General features: G+C 40.1%; 1 protein-coding gene across 4 annotated transcripts in view; it reads left to right on the top strand.

Moving 5' to 3' along the window:
* Positions 1–19,982, top strand: part of NFIB (nuclear factor I B) — a 242,600-nt gene that overhangs the window by 221,008 nt on the left and 1,610 nt on the right. For 2 of the 4 annotated variants that reach the window (XM_054987218.1, XM_054987217.1), the window contains exon 12: positions 13,782–19,982. This exon is cut by the window's right edge and continues 1,610 nt beyond it. In XM_054987218.1, the coding sequence (XP_054843193.1) occupies positions 13,782–13,911 (130 nt within the window). In that variant the 3' untranslated portion in view covers positions 13,912–19,982. The remainder of the gene's footprint in view (positions 1–13,781) is intronic. The other 2 variants (XM_054987221.1, XM_054987219.1) reach the window with 1 other exon arrangement.

Raw genomic sequence — 19,982 nt, 5'->3', positions numbered from 1 at the left:
CAGCCGAGAAAGATTATTTTGATCAGATCAATAGCCAGTAGGAAGATCACCTTTCTTCCTATATTTCTTCCACTCTTAACTGTAGCCTTCCACAGCTGATATTTGTTATCAAAAAATACTGGGTGAAGGTTACATATGACTGTGTAGATCATGTAGTTTGTTCCTACATGGATATGTTTCTACATGAAAGGAAACTGTCATAGTTTTCTACAGCAAATGTAACATTTGTGATTAAAATATTTTAAAACTTATTGGGCTAGCCCAATTTCATTGTATTTTGGAAGCTAAGTGGGATTGGAGACCACCATGGAAGGTGTTGGATAGGAGACCATCAGGGAAGTTCAGGGTTGCAGAGGCAGGTAATGGCAAACCACCTCTGTTAGTCTGTTTCCTTGAAAACCCTATGGGATCACCGTAAATTGGCTGTAACTTAGTGGCGCTTTACACACACAGCCTAGACAGAGTTTTTCTTGTCCTTTGGTGACAGTTATGATAATTAAAGAGCCCTGTGCCTGAAATCTGTATTATTCATTCCTGTGATAGCCCATATCTAAAAAAACACCTCCCTTTGGCACTTCTCTGCCACCTCTACAAAGAGCCAAGCTACAAGAGACGCCTTACACAGGTTGGACACTTGTCAGCTTCCCTCAAGTTTTGATGGGAAATGTAGGCGTCCTGGTTTTACAGTAAAATGAGTATGTTTAGGATCAGAATCTCTAAGAGGAATTGAACCTTTTGCTCTAAAGTCGCTAAGGAGAGCATAGTCCATTTATCAAGGCATGGTATAATTCTTCTTAGCCTAAATTGAAACACATGAGGACACTGCAAGATAATATGTACAAAAGAGTCAACTGGCTGGAGGGGACGGGCATAATCAATATGAAAAGGGGATCTTTAACAGGCCACTCAACAATACCATTGAAAAGGGTCAGTTGAATCATGAATATATAAAAGTTCCATATAACTTTGGGCTAACCAAGGAGTCTAAATAAGAAGGGGGTTAGGAGACCCAAGACAAGTGGGAAGCATGTCTTCTGAGCATCAAAATGGGCATAATTCTTGTCTAAATCAGTTTGGCCACATGTTTTTTGCATTCATTTACAGAGGAAGAAGAAAGATCCTCCACCTTAAGATTTATAAGAGATAGCTTCTGTTCAAAAGGCTGAAGCCAGGGAGCCTTATAAGAGTGCTTAAGGGTTAGGCTTATCAGGCTACTCTCAGAGGCCTCAAAAATTGATGAAACTAAAACTTAAAGTCTCATACCCAGGCACAGGCTTCTATAGACATACAACCAAAAACAACCTGTCAGAAACCGCAAACAAACACTCAGTGAATAAATATCAGTATCAGTGAATAAATATCAAAACATGATGAAATGCACCTAGGAAACCCTCCAATTGCCCGAAGAAATGAGGACTGTACTCTTTTTATAGAATCATCTACAACAGAGATCCATATAAGGACACCATACAAAAGTTGTGAGATCACCTCTGAGTTATAACAGCAACTGGAATATAATGTGCCCCATTAGAAAAAAACAACGCAAAATCGCCTTCATAGTAGCCAAAGATTTCTGAATGATCAATTGTTTATGACATATCCAGGACAAGATAGACTGAAATAAGACACCCAAATACCTAAAAGAAGAAACCTGTGAGATCTCCTGCCCATTAACTATCCATGTATCTCTTTTAATCAAAAAAAGGAGAAAAGTTAATAATTTTAGTTTTAGTAAAATTAATAGATAATTCATCATGCAGACAATAAAAATGAAAGTTTTTCAAAGCCTGAAGCAGACTGATTCAGGTATGCAAAAGTTCTTACTCATCTGCATAAAGTAAAAGAGGGACTGGAATGTCCAGTAATTTAGGCAGGTACAGAGAAGATTCAGTGAAAAAAACCCGGCAAATCAGACGGATACAAACTAAATAAAGATGGTGCTAGAAGGCACCCAGACAGACCCCTCAGACGATGCCTAATGCACTATGAGGTTTTGCTGGCTTAGAGGTGGAATGAAGCTAGGAGTCGTTTACTTGAGTATCCGGCACAAAGGTCACCACAACTGGACATAAACATTAATTTATCAAATGTAGTCTTGTTAGTTCCTGAATTTTGGTTACCATTGTTTGATGCCATGGCACCATACCAATGAGTTCTTTAGGAATTTATTCAGATCTAAGACTTCCCTCTTCAGTATCCTACTTTGAATATTTGTTGTTCAGTTCACTGTATTTTTCTAGGACTGATTAACCCTTACTCTTTGTAAACTGCCACTGAATATCATAAAATGTTTAGATAACTTTATAATGTATCCTAATACACCCAAATTTTGGCTTTAATTATTTTTCTTAATGTAGGCTCCTCCTAATGTAATGGCAAATGATGTCTGAATACAATTGGAGGAGTATTTTGCTTTATTTTTTCATGCTTTCCTACATGAACTGTGAGGAAGTGTCAGTAAATTTCAGACACCAAAGATAAGTTCTTATGTGAATGTGATCCATCTGACATATAACCATGACGAGTTTTAAGAATATTTGCAGCCTACTTGTCTCTCTCCTTAAAGCAAAAACAAATAGTTCACACACTGGGTATGTGTGTCTGTTCACCACATAATCTGTCCAAATTATCAGTTTGTCTGATCTGAATCAATGGAAGTGTTTGGAGGAGACCCTGCTATATTTTATTCACTCTCACTTGAGCTGATAATTAAAATGGATGTCTCTGACAAGGCTTTTCCTTTTAGTGCTCTTATGCTTGGAGCTTCATGTTTCCCAACCGCACCTCAGTGGCATAGCGTGGGGGGGCCCAGAGGGGTGGTTTCCCCTGGCACAAACTTCTTAGGGGCACAGAATTTCTCCAACCCCACATCTACCCTCTCTGGGGCAGCTGAGGTGAGTTGCTGATATCTATCAGGGAGACCCATTCCTCACAACGATCCATCCTCCCCTCCCCAAGCAGCCACTCATGCTGGAGCTCCACTCCTCAATGCCAAACAGCCACACGCCCACTGTCCTACTCGTTGCAGCCTCCTCACTGGACACCGCATGGGGCTGCTCGCTCCCATTGGCTGGAGGGCCAGCTGGGCCAGAAGCATCCTGGGAGATGTTGTCCCACGGGCACCATGATTGAGGGCGCTCAGGAGCAGCAACGGATGCCCAGTGTGGGAGCCAGTGGATGCCTCACTGCAGGGGAAGGAACCAAGAGGGCTGAGGGGAAGCTTTGCAGCTCTTGACCCAGCAGAAGCTCCATGGCTGAACTGGGGCACCCATTGCACCTGCCCCAAGCTGAAACCATGTGCGGCCATCCTCGTGCATGTGTGTGTGTGTGTGGGGGGGCGGAATGATCATTTACCGGACCCTTCAGGGAGGGATGGGTAGGGGGGTGAAAAATATGCATGAAAAGTAGGGTTGCCAGCTCCGGGTTGGGAAATTCTTGGAAATTTGAGGGAGGACGCCTGGAGAAGGCAGGCTTTGGGAAAGAAAGGACTTCAGACTGATATGATTCCATAGAGTCCTCCCTCCAAAGTGGCCATTTTCTCCAGGGGAACAGATCTCTATGGCCTGGATATCAGTTGTAATTCCGGGAGATATCCAGCCACCATCTGGAGACTGGCAACCAAGGACAGGGGGAAGGATAGGCCAGCTGGCGATCCTGGTTCCAGGCGACCAAAGTGACTCAAGGAGTGCTAACAGTCCATGGATTAGGGGGCGCAATACTTGCCTTGCCCCAGCACTGCCATTGCCACACTTGGCTATTTTATTGAAATTGTGTGATATTTTCTGCTTTGTATAGATAGCTTATTTACTAAAATATTTTTATTTGTGTTTCTGTGCTAGATATTAAAAGTAGTGTACAAAAATAATGAGAATAACAAAAGCGGATAAATATAAACTCTAAACATAGGCAAAACTATATAGGAAAACCAACAGCAGATCAAGAGAAGGCCAATATTATTCAGGGAAGAAGTCAGAATAAAATAATAGTTTTAGTTTGATACCTGATACACATTACTGTTGATGTCAGATGAACCTCTCAAAAGAGGTCATTCCAGAAATAAGGTGCAGCAGCTGCCTACAGAACCACTTCCTGTTACCACCTAGAGTTAGGACAACGGAGCATGCTCATGGAAGCAATTTTCATAGACGTTTCTTTCCTCCAGCATCTTTCTGGATCACTTCCTTCCATAACATTGAAGTTCCAGGAGCCCCCCAGAACAAGATTCTATGAGACATGGGGGGTACAACAAAAAGAGGAACATAGCAGGAATTCCTCCCCCCCTTTATGCTGATGAAGTGCACCTCAGTTACATATACAAAAACAGAAAGGGGGGGGATCCTGTTGAAGCCTTCTTATTGCAGTGTGCACCCTAAAAATATTTGGGTTTCCTGCTTCAGGTTTACCCAACGCAGGAAATAATAATATAATAATAATAACATTCAATGTATATACTGCCCTTCAGGACAACTTAACATCCACTCAGGGTGGTTTCAAAGTATGTTGTTATTATCCCCACAGCAATCACCCTGTAAAGTGGATGGGGCTGAGAGCACTCTGGACAGCTGTGACCGACCCAAGGTCACCCAGCTGGCTGCAAGCAGAGGAGTGAGGAATCAAACCTGGTTCTCCAGATTATAGTCCTGTCGCTCTTAACCACTACACCAAACTGGCTCTCACAAATTAGGAATAACCTGAATCCAATTAGGAATAACCCAAACCCAATTAGGAATAACACACAATTAGGAATAACCCAAATTCTGAAGTGGCCAGCTGCTTTGGGATTGGGGTGTTTGAATTGCTTCAGTATGCTCTGTAAAGATTTGGATCACACCGAAGCTCAAAGCAACACCCCACTGTTGCTTTCAAACACCCCACTGCTTATTTCACCTGATGGGAAGGGGAGGAGGCTCCCCCTTGCATCGGGTGAAGCAAGCGGCGTGGTGTTTGAAAGCACCCCTTTTCATGCTGCTTGCAAGCCACTTGCAAGTGGCACGAAAAGGATGGCTTTGAGTTTCAAATGCCGCACCGCTTGCTTCGCCTGATGGGAGGGGGAGGAGGCTCCCCCTCACATCGGGTGAAGCAAGCAGTGCGGCGTTTGAAACTCAAAGCCATCCTTTTCGTGACACTTGCAAGCGGCACAAAAAGGACGGTTTTCAGACTTCCCGCCTTCCTGCTTTTTTTCCCCCATGGGAGAAGGAGGACGGAGCCCATCAGGGGGAAAAAAGCGGCAGGGCGGGAAGTTTGAAAGCAAGCAGCACTTTTCTAGCTGTTTGCAATGCAAACAAGCTAGAAAAGTGTCGCGGGCCCAGCTGCTGCCACATTGCCTGAAGCTTCCCGAAGAGGTGCAAAAGTTGGAAACAAAAAGGGTACCCCTCAAATTGTGGCATCATGCAAGCCAGATTCATAGAGTTGGATCAGTGATCCACTAACACAAAGATTTCCCCACTTTCCTCTTCCCCTATCAGCCATTTCTGAGCCTAGGAAATTTGATTCCCAGGGTCACAAAGCCTGCATGGAATAATAGCATGGAGGTCAATAGGCTGCCGTGAAGGGAGAAAAGAGGACAGAACTGTTCCCTTCTATGTGTTATGGTTACTGAAGAGGCAGCTCTGCTGACAGAAGAGGCAGGAAGGGCCACTCTCTTCCCCCTCCTCACTGGAACTCTCCAAATCACATGACTATTACGCCACATAGGTCCATCGACTTCAAGAATCAATTTTCCAAGGGTTGGAAATGACTTCTGGGGAGAGGGGAAGTGAGGGTGAGCCTCAGCCTTCGGTCTTCTGCTGATAAACCCATCAAGAAAAGGAACGGGAAATGTTCTCATTTCAGAAAAACTGTAGTCATTCCTATATTACTAATTTCAGTTAGCCTGACCCACTGACAAGCCAAACTTCTGGCAGAAAGAATGTAAAACCAATCTGGAGTTTAAAATCCAGTAGCGCATCCAAAAGAGTGCCTGGTTCAAATAATCTGTCCGTAGGAGAAATAAAGCACTTTACACAAGAAACTTGCAAAGTGGAAGTTGGTTCCATTTTACCTCCAGGAAAGGGGCTTTTTTTCCGTTAGAATAAAAAGCAGTTACTATGCTGCTTCTGCAAAATCAGAGGTAGGCCTAAGTGTTTTAAAAGGTTTTTTTTTAGTGTATTTTAAGTGTATATTTAGTGTATATTAACATTTAGTTAAATGTATACTAAAAGTAACAGTGTTCAGACAATCATTGATAAGTCTCGTAAGTTATATTTTAAAAAGCAAACCCTTCGAATGCTGTTTTAAAGGGTTAGCTGGTAATTTAATGTTACTTTTTGCTGTGCCTAGTCACTAGACTAGTATTTCCTGCTTTCACTTTGTTATCTTGATGCAGAACTACAGTACAACAGCTGGTTTGTTCTTAGAGCTCCTGAGGAGAGCCTTTTTCTCAGAGTGCTGAATTTCCTCTTCAGCTTTAGCTGTAGGGGTGTTCAAAATGTTCAACTTTTAAAAACAGCATTCTTTGCTCCCAGCCCCTCTAAAGGGCTGCGATGATAATGCTGATAAACAATGAAATGGAATAAGCTTTGGTTAGGTTTGTGGGGAGGGTGAGCTGGGAATTAGTGGGTTTGGGGGGGTTAGTCAAACCAACTTTTTACATTACAGATTTCAACAAACATGCAGACTTGTGAAAAACCAAATCAATATCGAGTAATTCCACAGCTGGATTTTTTTTTAAAAAAAAAGTTTTGCACTTCAGTTAATAAATACTGCAGTTAGCCAGAGGGTTGTTTTCTGCTTTATATATTTTCTTGAAATCATAAAAGTACAAACTCAGCTTTTCCAGTGAGAACAATGAAATGAAAACATCACTGATAAAATCATTTACGGTAGGAGAAACTGAAGGATTTCTGGCTTTATCAGTTTTTCACTATCTGTGTTATAGTTTCACCCAACTCTCTGATAAAGAAAGATGTGTGGAGCATTATGTTTCCTTTCCATCTAAGCAAACATCTTCTGAACACTTCCTAAGAAATTAATTGTATTCCAGCCAGACTTGCATGCTGCCATCCCACAGGAAATGGGTCAGCAATCCATTAAGATGCCATTAGATAATCTAATTTGGAACTTAATCTCTAAATTAACCATGCTCCATACTTGAAGCATACTTGAGAGAGAGGGGGGGAAAGTTTGTTTGAATCGATAGGGGAGCCGAAGCGTGAAGAAGGCTGTTTGTTTTTTCTGTAGCTGTGGTCACGTCTCAAGCCGTCTGGTAACCAGGAGAAACCAGACATGATGTAATTCCAGATTGAACTTGAACTTCAGGGACTTAGAATGGGGGAACAATGGACCGTAGGAATCAATAATGTCCATTTTCCACATGATTATGTTTGGAGCTTTAAGTTAACCTTTATGGAAGAAGAAGCAAAAACTGCAATGTGACCAAAATGAGGCGATCCGCCTAGAGTGTTACATGAAAAAACAAGTTTGCTGCTATATTTTCAGCATTGCACTGCAGATTCCAGCAGGATTAGAAAAGTTCCCGCTCTGCAGCAAACCAGTTGCCTGCTCTGAGCACTCTTTGTTCACTTAGGTAGGATAGACTTAATCTTACGTTTCCTGTCAGATGATTTTGGCAATGCTCTTAAGGAAGGAGGAGCTTGTTTACAAAAAAAAAAAAAATTCACAATTGCCCTGTTAACCCTTATGTTTCTCTAGTGTGTCATATAATTGTATTTTATATTGTATCTTTTCCATTCGTTTCTGTTACCTTGAAACTGTGTTCAATGAACGTTGACCGTAGTATTGAAAAAATGAACAAAAATACAATGTGAATTATATTTGCATAGGCACTTCAAAATCAACTGCTGTACAAAACAGAAAATGAAAATAGATAATATTACTGTGATTTAATTGCTTTTAAAGAAACTGTTCACTTTGAAAAACGGTAAGGGAAAAGATGTTAGAGAAGTAAACATTTAGACTCTAGGTGCTGAGATGCCTTTGGTTAACGTCTTAGGTGTTGGATTTCAGAACTATATGTGCATATAGTTTCTTTGGGTTTTCATGTTGACAGAAATGAACCATTTAAATCATACATTATTTTTGCCTCACTTCTGAAACTACAAAATAACCTTTCTTCTGTGTTTTGTTGTTTTAGTCAGACACTTTAAATAAATTTGTGTAGGGCCCAAATCAGCATGCTCTAGGAACAGCAATTATGCTAACTTATGATGTGTAAAAAATGTGGTATTGTCCACTAAAGGAAAGTGCTTGGGGAGGGACATTGGATGAGTCTTGGCAGTCCAGAGAGATGCAATAAGTCTGACTTGGCCCGTATGATTCAGATCAAGATATGGTATTGATATGGTATTGAGGATTTCAGGTTTTTACTTTGATTATTATCAGAACCTTATATATTCAGCAAAGTCTCCAACATTGAACAAATATGATAATGACCAAAGTTTGAAGGCTGAATTCTATATTATGCTGCATCCCTGGCAGTCAGGTAATGCTAACAAAGATAAATTGGTTTTCAATTGGAAAGCTTATGAAAATATGTCTGCTATTAGCAGCCACTAGGAAGCCCTGAGTGCATAAGTGGACTCAGGATTCCAATGCATATCATTGTTTAAGTGAGCCATGATCCAGTATCTTCATATATTCATGATTTTTTCTGAGAATTAGATACTCAGCTTTTTGCAGATACTAGACTGCCATCAAAACTAACATCCCCATGTCTCATTTGTCCAATTCTTATTATAATGTGTGGATTTGCTTTATGATCACAGTTACTCTAGATCTTTCCCTCTCCCTTTGCCTACAGCTTGCTTGCTGAGACATGAGTGTGTGCACTCAGTGTCCTGTATAAGTCTCCTATCCCATAGGTAATACAGAATGTGTATTTTAAGTCGTGCAAGCCCAGTGAGGATACCAATCACTACCTTTATGTGGGATTTCAAAATCTCATTTTCTTATTATTCTCTGGTCAGTTTTGGATCAAATGCTCATTCTGCCCCCACCCTCAGCCCTACAGGTGATTCATAGGGCCAAGCTACAAGTGATGAATGAGACATGCCTGGCAAGTGAACAGACTCACATGTATTCCTCCCTGTTCACTGGCCATTCACTTGCTCTCCACTTGATCAAATGGAGCACAAGTGAATGGCAAGTGAACAGGGAGGAATGCACGTGAGTCTGTTCACTTGCCAGGCAAGTGTCATTCGTCACTTGTAGCTTGGCCCACACATTAATTTACAATAGGGAGCTTTCCAATTGGGTTGTGCTGCACTTAACATGAGTTAAATTTTCTGGGTTGGATCTTACAATAGTTCAAAGGGAAACAGCTCTCAAAGTTAGAGCTTTTCCTGCTTTTTCCTTCCCCCAGCAGTCCTCTACATATTCTGAAAATCTTCTGGTGAGTGTTGGGAAACTCCATAAGGGGGTATGCAATCAGGAGGAGGAATTGAGTAACATTGCCTCCGCCTTTTTCTTGCATGGATTGACAGTCTTATTCTGTCACACTTCTTCCACCAGGAGAAAGAGGTGTGTGTATCTATTTCCCAGTTTCATTGCAGACCTTTTTGTTATAGTAAATTTAGTATGCATGTGGATGCTTGGAAAAGAGAAAGTGGGCAAATCCCACCTGTATGAGCTCTTACGGTTTATGCTGCTTTAGAATCCACCCCAGGGAGGGGTGTATGGGAATATCAAGTGGTTGTCCCCATTTTGAAATGGCTCGAGCAAAGGATTTTCTTGCAGTATACATAGTACATTTACATCCTGCTGGCCATAAAAATTTGGCTATGTAGTACTTGAAAGGATTTTTTGCATTTAGGAAATGCAACTTCTCTATTTTTATGCTATTTTTATGTAAATTCTGATTTCAGTATTCAATTCAATTTTACTTTTTAATTACCTTTTTGTCTTGGGTTTTCCCTCTTTGCCTATCCATGTCTGTTCTAGCTGGCATTACAGAAATTGCACACAAATAATGCTGGGATTCTTTTTACCAGAGAGGGCATTTTAGCTGCCTACAAAGAAACAACCTGAACAGGTTTTATAGGTGTATTGTCGAAGGCTTTCATGGCCGGAGAACGATGGTTGTTGTGGGTTTTCCAGGCTGTATTGCCGTGGTCTTGGCATTGTAGTTCCTGACGTTTCGCCAGCAGCTGTGGCTGGCATCTTCAGAGGTGTAGCACCAAAAGACAGAGATCTCTCAGTGTCACACTGTGACACTGAGAGATCTCTGTCTTTTGGTGCTACACCTCTGAAGATGCCAGCCACAGCTGCTGGCGAAACGTCAGGAACTACAATGCCAAGACCACGGCAATACAGCCCGGAAAACCCAGGTTTTATAGGGTTTGAAAGTCAGAGAGACAGCATGCACAACAGGAGTATAGGAAAATTACTGTGTGTGCCTGACTACAACAGGTCATCGGTGGCAGCTAGTATGTCGAGGCAATAACATTTATTTATTTGTTAAAACATTTGTATCCTGCACTCTCAGCTACACTGACTCCTGAGGCTTCCTGTAGTCACTTGAAAACAACTGAACAACAAAAACACTCAACAGATCTTTAAATTATTAAAAAGACTAGCAGCATTTAGTTAATTTTTAAAATATTAAAATTCTAATATTAAATTCTAAAAACAGTAAAAAAACAATAAAAGACTGAAAGCAGATTCATTAGTCAAAGATCTGGGTGAAAAGGGGAACATGAAAAACATAAGAGATGTGGCACCAGAATGAGAGCTGCAGGAAGGAGCTCCACAATCAATTGATCCCAACACTCAGGGCCAAACTACAAGTGATGCCTGACACAGGTTGGACACTTGTCAGCTTCCCTCAAGTTTTGATGGGAAATGTAGGCAGCTTGGTAGAATGTTGGACAAGTGACAGTGGAAAAGTCCATTGGACAGCAGTCGGAGAGCCAAGCTGCAAGACCAGGATGCCTACATTTCCCATCAAAACTTGAGGGAAGCTGACAAGTGTCCAACCTGTGTCAGGCGTCACTTGTAGCTTGGCCCTCTGTCTCCTTATTTAGAAAGCGAGGGGAAACTCAAGTAAGGGTTTCCAAAGATGGGCTAAAGGAATTGGTAAGCTCATGGGAGTATAAGTGGTCCTTTAAATTCTGTAGATCTGGGCTGTTTAGGTCTTTAAAGGTAATAGTTGCTTCCAGAAATGAATTGGCAGCCAGTGTAGTTCTTTTAATACAGATGAGATCTGTTCCATATTGTTGTGCTAGTCAACAATCTCTTAAGCCATCTCCACCAAATTTGCAGGGAACCTACTCCTGGCCACTAAATTTCAGGAGGATTGGATGTAGGGTCCAATTCTGTGGGCTCCTAAACAAGCTGTCCTCGCCGCTATGCATTGATTCCTATGGAGGAAACCTTGCCAAGCTTTTTAAACTCTGTGATTCTCTGGTTCGACATAATATCCTTTCAAGTGTATTGTTGTCAAACTAGAGAATAACAATGTCGAATTTCATAGAGAATCCCTTTACTGAAGCAAGGGGGGGCTGAGGCTTGCTGAGCTGCAAAGGCAGCCTGCAGCAGTAGCTTTAAGAGGCTTTTTTGGAGCGCGGGTTAGGGAGATAGGCAAAATGGAATGGGGATCACTCTGCCTGCTGCCTCCTCTCCCACCCCGCCAGCCTCACTCCTTTCTCCTGCAGTGGCACAAAGCTTGGCTCCATTCGTTTCTCTGCCCTCTCGCTGCCGCTACCCTTTTGCCACTGCTGCTGCTCTGCCTCTGCTGCAGCTGCCTGTGGCAGCTGCCTACAGTCAGATAATCCAGCCAGTGAGTCCAGGTGCCTGGATCTGATCCAAGGTTCACCCTGGGGAACCAGCAGATTTTCTGGAGGTACAGCATGAACAACCTCTGCACCTTCACAGTTCAGTTCTCTGTCTTTTCACGCAAGCGCATTGAGTGAGTGAGTGAGTGAGTGAGTGAGTGAGTGAGTGAGTGAGTGAGTGAGTGAGTGAGTGAGTGAAGACACAGGTTTCCAGTGAGGCATTATGTGCAAGATGTGTTCATATTTCTTGATTGATGTCTTGTATGAAGCAGTATGCTTACTTTCTCTTTTCATTGTGTTCTTATCCATTGTCCTCAAAAGTGTCATTGGAAAAAATAATTTCTTGTTTGTGAGAAAGGACTCCAAACACTGTACCATTATGTTTAGCATTGGTATTCATTTCTTTAGCACTGTTCAGTGCACACATTTACAGTTCTCATTTGTCAGAAATTCTGATTTAAGTCTTGAAAATACTGCTCAAAAATATGTGTCTGAGTCTACCGTCACTGAGGACTACTTTGATACTCTCTTTCTGGGGCAATATTTTGGATAGATTACACAGATTTTGCTTTCTCTTCCAAAATTCTTTTGAGTTATGTTCTCCCAAACGATTGTAGTATTACAATTGTCTCAGGATACCTACCAATCCCTCCCCTAACCTCCTCATTGCAAGCAATGCATACCCTACCTCCCATGTTGTAGACTTGCTTGCTATCATTATGTTACAATGATCATCATATCAATTGGATCTTATGGGCCTGTTCTACTAATGGCAACACCTCCCGCCAGAGCAAAAGGCTCCCCCTTACTGTGGACGAAAGCACCACACACACACCCCTAAATGCCCATCCGTATCATCCAGCAGGAGCATGGAGGTTCAGAATGTGATGATGAAATTCTACATGGGGTGAACTATGATGGAATGAATATTATTCACCACAGAGAAGCTGCTTTCAGTGGCATCTCCATGGTACTTTTAATATGCACAAGACTATAGATTACTGTAGCAAAATCTTTGGTATCATCAAAACTATTCACCAAATGCTTGTTACCTCTTGAAGAATTTTGAGTCTACCCAAGTCACATTGGTCTTTTAAGATGTCATAGGACTGGATTAACCAAAAACAATAATTTACTTATTAGTCATGTAGCAGTTACTAATTCTGTCATATTTTGAAAGACCTGTCTTTAAAAACCATACCCCCCCCCAAGTATCTCCAAAAGTACAAATCTGATATTAGCAGAAAAGGCCTGCTTGTGAAACTCCCACCTTAGCCAACATGCTGCTAGTCAGAAGCTTGTAAAACTGTTGTGGGATCTGCATAATATTTACCCTTCCCTGAGGATTTATTGTCTTGACAAACACATTGTGTGGTGCATTTTTAACATGGCCATAATTTGAGATGGGAGGTCAAGAGCTCATATAAATGTCTAAATAATTTTAGTCATACTGTACTACAGGAACAGTTCTATTAGCTAGCCACTTAGTATGATTTATTTTCATGCAGCATTTCCCACCTACACTCTGTTTCTTCAGTATGAAGAAATATGAAATTCTTACAAACACATACTTTGTTCTTTATCCAATGTATGTGTTTGTCTGATTGAGACATTGGAAAGCTCTTGCCCTTTGGAAAGTAAAATCTCAGATGAGTTTACCACTTGAAACGACCAACTGTCCTTTCATAGTTCTGTCTAGACTTGGACTTCCAACAGAGAGGCAAATCATAAATGGCGTATCTACTTGTTTTGGTTATCTAGTCTCCTATACTATAACAATTAACCATATTCTGAGACTACTCTGGTGGAGATGTGGATCTGCTTAATCCTGGGTATTGTTTCAGTTGTTTCATTACATATTTGTTCTATCTGTGAAATGAGAAGTGCTGTTCAAAAAATTATTGTTAAGTTGTGGGTTTGGATGGGTTTCAGATGTTCACTCTTGTTTAGGTTTTTGCTGTTGCTACATTTTACATTTTATTCTGTTCTTTCTTTTCTTTTTCTCTTCAACAGTCCTGGTACCTGGGCTAGCTTGGTCCCTTTTCAAGTATCAAACAGGACACCAATCCTGTCTACAAATGTCCAAAATTATGGTTTGAACTTAATTGGAGAGCCTTTCCTTCAAGCAGAAACAAGCAACTGAGGGAGATTGAAACTGAGCAAAATACTATAAAAGAAAGGAAGACTGGACAAAACAATATATGAACCTGAAGAAAGAAGAAACATAGACCAGCAATTGCAGCACTTACAATCACTAATTCCCTTAAGATTGAAACTGTAATGGCATAAAAAAGGGTCGACGATATTTCACTGATGAGTAGAAAGATGTTCCTCCTACGTAGCCTTTGTTCTATGAAGTCCACTGGGAAATAGATGTTCTGTCTCTGACAATATATTTTAACTGACTTTCTAGATGCCTTAATATTTGCATGATAAGCTAGTTTATTGGTTTAGTATACTTGTTGTTTACGCATGGGATCACTATTCCTAGTTAGCTCTCAAAACAAAGGCTAGGAGGCAGCAGCAGAGCTGCAGGAGAATATGGGCTGTGAGCCAACTTTTCTCAGCAGTCTGATTTCTAATTTTTTTTTTCAAGGAAAAAAAGTAGCCTTTAGTTATCAATCCAAATTTATTTAACTTTGGCCCTTAACCCAGCCTTTCCTAGTGTGTTACCCAGTTTAAAATGTTCAGTACATCATTTAAATAAACAGGCATTTTATAGAATTAATACCTCACTTGAGGTTTTTTAAAAAAGTGTTATCTTCTCATATGACAGTAAAAACAAAAAGAGAAATACACTAAAAAAAATTCCCCACTAAGGAAAACACTTAGAGGCAAGTGCAATTTAAAAATTATATCTAAGGGGATCATTGTTATAAGTCCTTCAGCCCTTGGACTCTAAATTGAGGGGATTAAAAAAAAAAAGAATTTCAAACATATTGGAGCAAATTTATTTTCCTCTCAGTTTTGAAGGGAGGGCATTAAAAGGCATTAATTAAATCAAGACAAATCATGTACTTGAGAAGAAGAAATGATTGAAACAGAGCACTTACGTTGATTTAGCTTCTGACTCCTTTGAGGTATTTTATTTATTTAAAGTTACTGGTTGGATCAAGAACCCACAGAGGATATGGAAGGTTCTATAAAACCTACATCACAGAGACAGAGAGAGGTAAATCCATGTCACAAGGGCAAAGCTTATGGTTTTTGGGGGGGGGGAAGGGGTAAAATATATTTTTTAAAAATGCACTCTTTCAATAAAGCCTAATGACAGGGTGCTGAAAACTTGCATGGTGCTCTCAGAAATTAGCCTTGTTTGACAGATTTCGCATATCGACAGTAATGTGCATGGGCGGATACATTTTGCCTCTACGTCTCTATAAAAAAATTAATTAAAACTACTCTATCCAGTAATCCTAATTTGCACGAAGTTATAATGTCCACATAACGTGCCTTGCCTTGAAATCTAAAAAGTGACATCACTACACTTGTTTTGCTGCATTTATTATCATTTTAAATCTTTACCATTTTTATGACAAAATATTTTGTACTCCAGATGGGAAAACAAAAAAAAAATGTGACATCATGGATTTTTTAAGCAGTTATAACTTTATCTCACATTTATAATGCATATCATGGCTGTGTATAGTTGCCGCTTAAAAATTGTAATCGACCAGCAATATTTTCAGTATTTTGGTGTTTTTTCTATTAATCTTTCATGTTTTTCATCTTCCAATTAATATTGGGGGGAGGGGATTCAAATTTATACGAATTATGCAATACCAAGTTTTGCCTATGTAGGTAGTGCTTTTAGCTGCATTGGTTATTATAGGTAAGTACACAGATTTAAAAAAGACAAAAGATTAATGTATGCTTTTTTCGTTTGTTTGTTTGTTTGTTTTAATTGACCAAAGTGGGTACTGCTATTTTTGCAGTGTGATGAGGTCCTTTTGTGTACTGAGAGATGGACAGGGGATTTTTTTTTATACATACATATATCTATATATTCTGGGGTGGGTGGGGAGGATTTTTAACACTTGACAGTGTAGCTGTGAAGCAGGCATCCTTGCCCGGGTGAGGGCTGCAAAGCGACTCTTCTGCCTGCTGTGATAAAAATCTCAACAAGGTGTCTTTTTAACTTTCCACCTGGGGTGCAAGCTGAACTCATTTCTGGTTTTTTTAAAAAGTGGTAAATAAATACTAATACTATTAAAAATAATGAATTTGTTGGAGGCAGACTTGACTTGAGGAAATCTATGCCCTCTTTTTTCAATGTTGGGGTGTCAAGGCCCACAGAGAGCAACAGCCTTTGAAAATATTGCAAAGATGTATCATTTTAAGCCATAAGTATAAAATCGTATCTTGAGGCGAGAGAATCACTATACATGCCAGTAAAACATTTGCCCTCTCGAGTCAGTTTTTCATGCTATGTTTTGTATTGAAGCACAAATACCCAAACACAAAAGGCACATGAACTGAGAGTCATTTCTGAATGGCTTGGGGATGCGTGTGTATTCATACATAATTACCTTTTACCAATTACATACGGAAACTGTTCACATGGAAAGCAGCCGGCTCTGCCTGTTTAAAGCCCTAAAGGACTATCTCCCGCAACTGTCTTTATAGAGAAGAATTCCAATGAAAAACTGAAGTCCTGGTTTACCCCTTTGCTTTCCCCTGTTGTCTCAGAAAGGAGACTGCACCAGTGGGTTAAACTTGCCAGAGGGAAGAGCCGTGTTACTGAAAATGGTTGTGTTAACTACCCATTTTTCCTACTCTCCCAGTGTGCAAGAAAATACTCAACCAGCAAGTTGACCACATTCTCCTTTCCCCAAGGAGCTGCTTCTATATGAGTATATTACACTGGAAGTTTCCCTTTCACAGGATAGCGGGAACAATGATGGGTGACCTCGCAGGTCAGTCCATTCTAACTTTCTCTGCCTGTAACTACAGTTATGTCAGGGAGTTCTTTGGGGTTCTAAAAAGGCTTTTTCCTCGTGTGAATTACAGAGGAGTAGCCTTGTTGGTCTTTTGTAGCAAAATAAAATGAAAGTCCAGTGGTACCGTCTTAAAGACTAACAGTGTTATTTTAAGAAGAGCTTTCATGGGTCAGAGCAAGTGAGCTCTGACTCATAAGGTTCATATTGAAATAAATGCTGTTAGTCTTTAAGGAACCGCTGCACTTCTGTTTCATTTTCTCATGCGAACAGTCTTAACCTCCAGCCTTAGCAGCAAGTTCTATGAAGTGATAAGAAAGAAGTGGGCCTGTATACTAATGCCTGTATAGGCTGATGATTTACACAGTTTCCTCTGCACACTTGACATGGTATGCATGTATTTTGTGCTTGGGTGTTGGTGTCTAAACACAACGTAATGAGAGAAACTGCTTCAGCAGAGGGACCTGGCTAGGAATTTAAGCACTATGATCAAGTGGACAAGTAATGCAAAAACCAATGCAAAAACCAGTCCCTAATCTGTATTTTCTCTTAGTGCACGATGTTGCTTGCAGGCCAGATAAATAATTTCCTCCCAATCTATAAAAGAATTAGATGCAACGCTGCAGTTCTTCATTATGGTAGAATTAGCTGATAGGATGTAAATGCTGAAGTTAATATTAATTGCTATTTGGCTAATAGATGTTGCACAGTGATATGCAAAAAGGCTGTAGACTATGGGTAAAACTTTTCCCTTTAGATATCTCCTTCTTGAGATAATGGTTTGGGAAAACAGTATCTTGGAAATTAGAAAGCCTTCGTTTATGACTGTAACTTAGAGACAGCCCCATGAGGCACACACACAAGAGATTGTTGTTCATGTATCACAGTTTCTCACTTTTTTTTCTTTACAGCAGCCCGCTTTTTCTGTGCAAGAAACCACTTTTGAAAGTGGCAAGATTTTAAAAGGAATTCATTTGTCTGTGCACATAAATGCTATTAAAAAATAAAGATGCCCTATAAGTCCTACTTCACATGTAGAGTGCACCATGTGGCTTTTTGGACACTCGGCTACATCTCTTAAGAATTTGGTCTTAAATCCCTGCTCATAGCAAGTCTTTGAACCTTCTGAAATGAGAATGGGCACAACAGCCATTAGAAGATGGTCTTTCTCTGGAGCTCCCACTGCCCTAAGTCCCAGTTTGGGGACTTTTGATTTTGAGGCACCAGTTTTCAAAAAGACTCACATTGGCCCCCCCAAATTTTTAATAAATAAATAGTAGTAGAAGAAGTATAAAGTTTTTAATTGTAAGGTTTGTCTTCAGCTAAATCAAGACTAAAACCAACTGTATGTTGGCTCTTTTTTCTGAGCCCTGTTGTAAGTGAATTAATTCACTAAATATACAGCTGTTGGGAATAACTGAAATGAAAGAGCAGACGTCACCGAGTATATGTTAGGTTGTGACCCAGCGAAATAGATCACGTCTTTTTCTCATGGCTCATTGCGTAACAATGAGCAGGTATGGATCGTATGGTTAACGTTTGCCAGAAAACACTGGTTCTTGAGGTACTGAATAGGACACTTCTTATACTTGGAATAGCACAGCAGTATGAAACAAACATAAATTCAGGCTTTAAAGTGCAATAGTTTAAATGAAATGAAAACCCCATACAGAAGACAGTTGAAGTCATCCATATAATACCTATAATATGAATGGATTAGGCTTTTAAGAAAATAGGGTACATGTTCTTATTTACAAAAGGCTATCTTGCTCTGTGAAAACTGTTTATATCATTGAATTGTTCAATGATCCGGGCCATTATCCTGATAACACTTACATGCAGTAGTTCCTTTCAGGAGGGCTACAGACAAGGGAAGTGATTTCAGGATAACGACCTCTGTGGGCCTTTCCCCCCCCCCGCCTTCCTCTTTTAACATAAATGCCCATCAATCCACATCTTCCGTTCTTAACTTTTTCTTAAAGCTGAGAATTCAATCATTTTAACAAAATGCGGTCAACTCATATCTAGTCTGAGCCTCCTCCTTCAGCAGGAAGTGTATTCTGACTAAATCGAGCCACCCCGTTCTACGTGCACTGTTCTGCCTTTATTCAGTTGCTTTGCAGCCCTGGGCCTCTTGGCAGTGCCACTGAAGTGTGGTTTCCCCTAGACTGACATGAACGTTTGAGGCTTGACTAAGGAAAAAAAGGCAGTGAAGGAGACTGTACATAAAGACATGGCAAGATATTAAATATAGCAATATAGTTGTGCGTTCAGGTGGGCAGCTCCATTTAAAATATGTGAATGAACCTGTGAAGCTGCAAACAGAGAAGAGAGGAGGATCTTCTTCATGAACCCGCCTATCTTGTAGACAGTAATTTGTACACTGTATAGTTTTGTTAAGATTTTTTTTTAAAGCACCCTCGTTTGTAAAGCTAATTTTTAGCAATTATAATGGGAAATGTGTGTCATTTCCACTTTTAAAGTAAACAAGAATATTCCTTGTTTGGGAACTGGACTTGGGTTAAAACTCTCCAGTTTCTTAATTTATGTATTAAAACAAAAAAAAAATCTGTCCATGTTAGGAGATATTTCACTATGCTTGAAAAGCATAGGTTACTAATCCTTTTAAAAGAAATTGTAAATGGAGAAAAGTTATATTTTATGAAGGTTATTTTGTTGTATTTAGTATTGGAAAAGTTGGGTTTTGGAGCATTTCAGAATGTTGGAAGCACCACTGTCTTTTTTTATTAGTATATATGGCCTTTAGCAAAAGTTTTGTGATTGTTACATGATGGTATTTAAGAGTAGGTTCACAGAGTATCCAGGACAGACAGAGAAATTGAAAGCAGTCCTTAACATCTCACATAGCTGTGTCCTCAGGGAGCAGAAGTTTGGATTTGCAACTGGGAGCTTCGTAAGGACTTTATCGAATGAGATTGCACAGGGACTCACTGAGCTTTCGCGGCAGGGTGTGTCCTGTACCTAAAAACTCTAAATTTTGTATGCTATGTGAGATTGTGAAGGCTGCAGAGAGTTATCCCATAATCAATGTACATTATTCACTTTTAAAGAAATGACTACAACATTGCTGGCAGTAATGCATTAAGCATGACATTGAATATAGTTTACATGTTCCTGTCAAGGTCTTTTGTTATAACATTTACCAGCTGCATGCTTCCTAGGCTCTTATTTTCTATTGGGTTTCTGTAGAAAATGTTAAAAATAAGTAAAATGCAGGCTAATCACATTGAACAGTAAAAGCTCAAAATTGAATGTC

This window comes from Eublepharis macularius, chromosome 8 (genome assembly GCF_028583425.1).
Source record: "Eublepharis macularius isolate TG4126 chromosome 8, MPM_Emac_v1.0, whole genome shotgun sequence".
Lineage (NCBI taxonomy): Eukaryota > Metazoa > Chordata > Lepidosauria > Squamata > Eublepharidae > Eublepharis > Eublepharis macularius.
The sequence above is the reverse complement of the archived record's forward strand: the minus strand, read 5'-3'. Positions and strand labels throughout refer to the sequence as shown.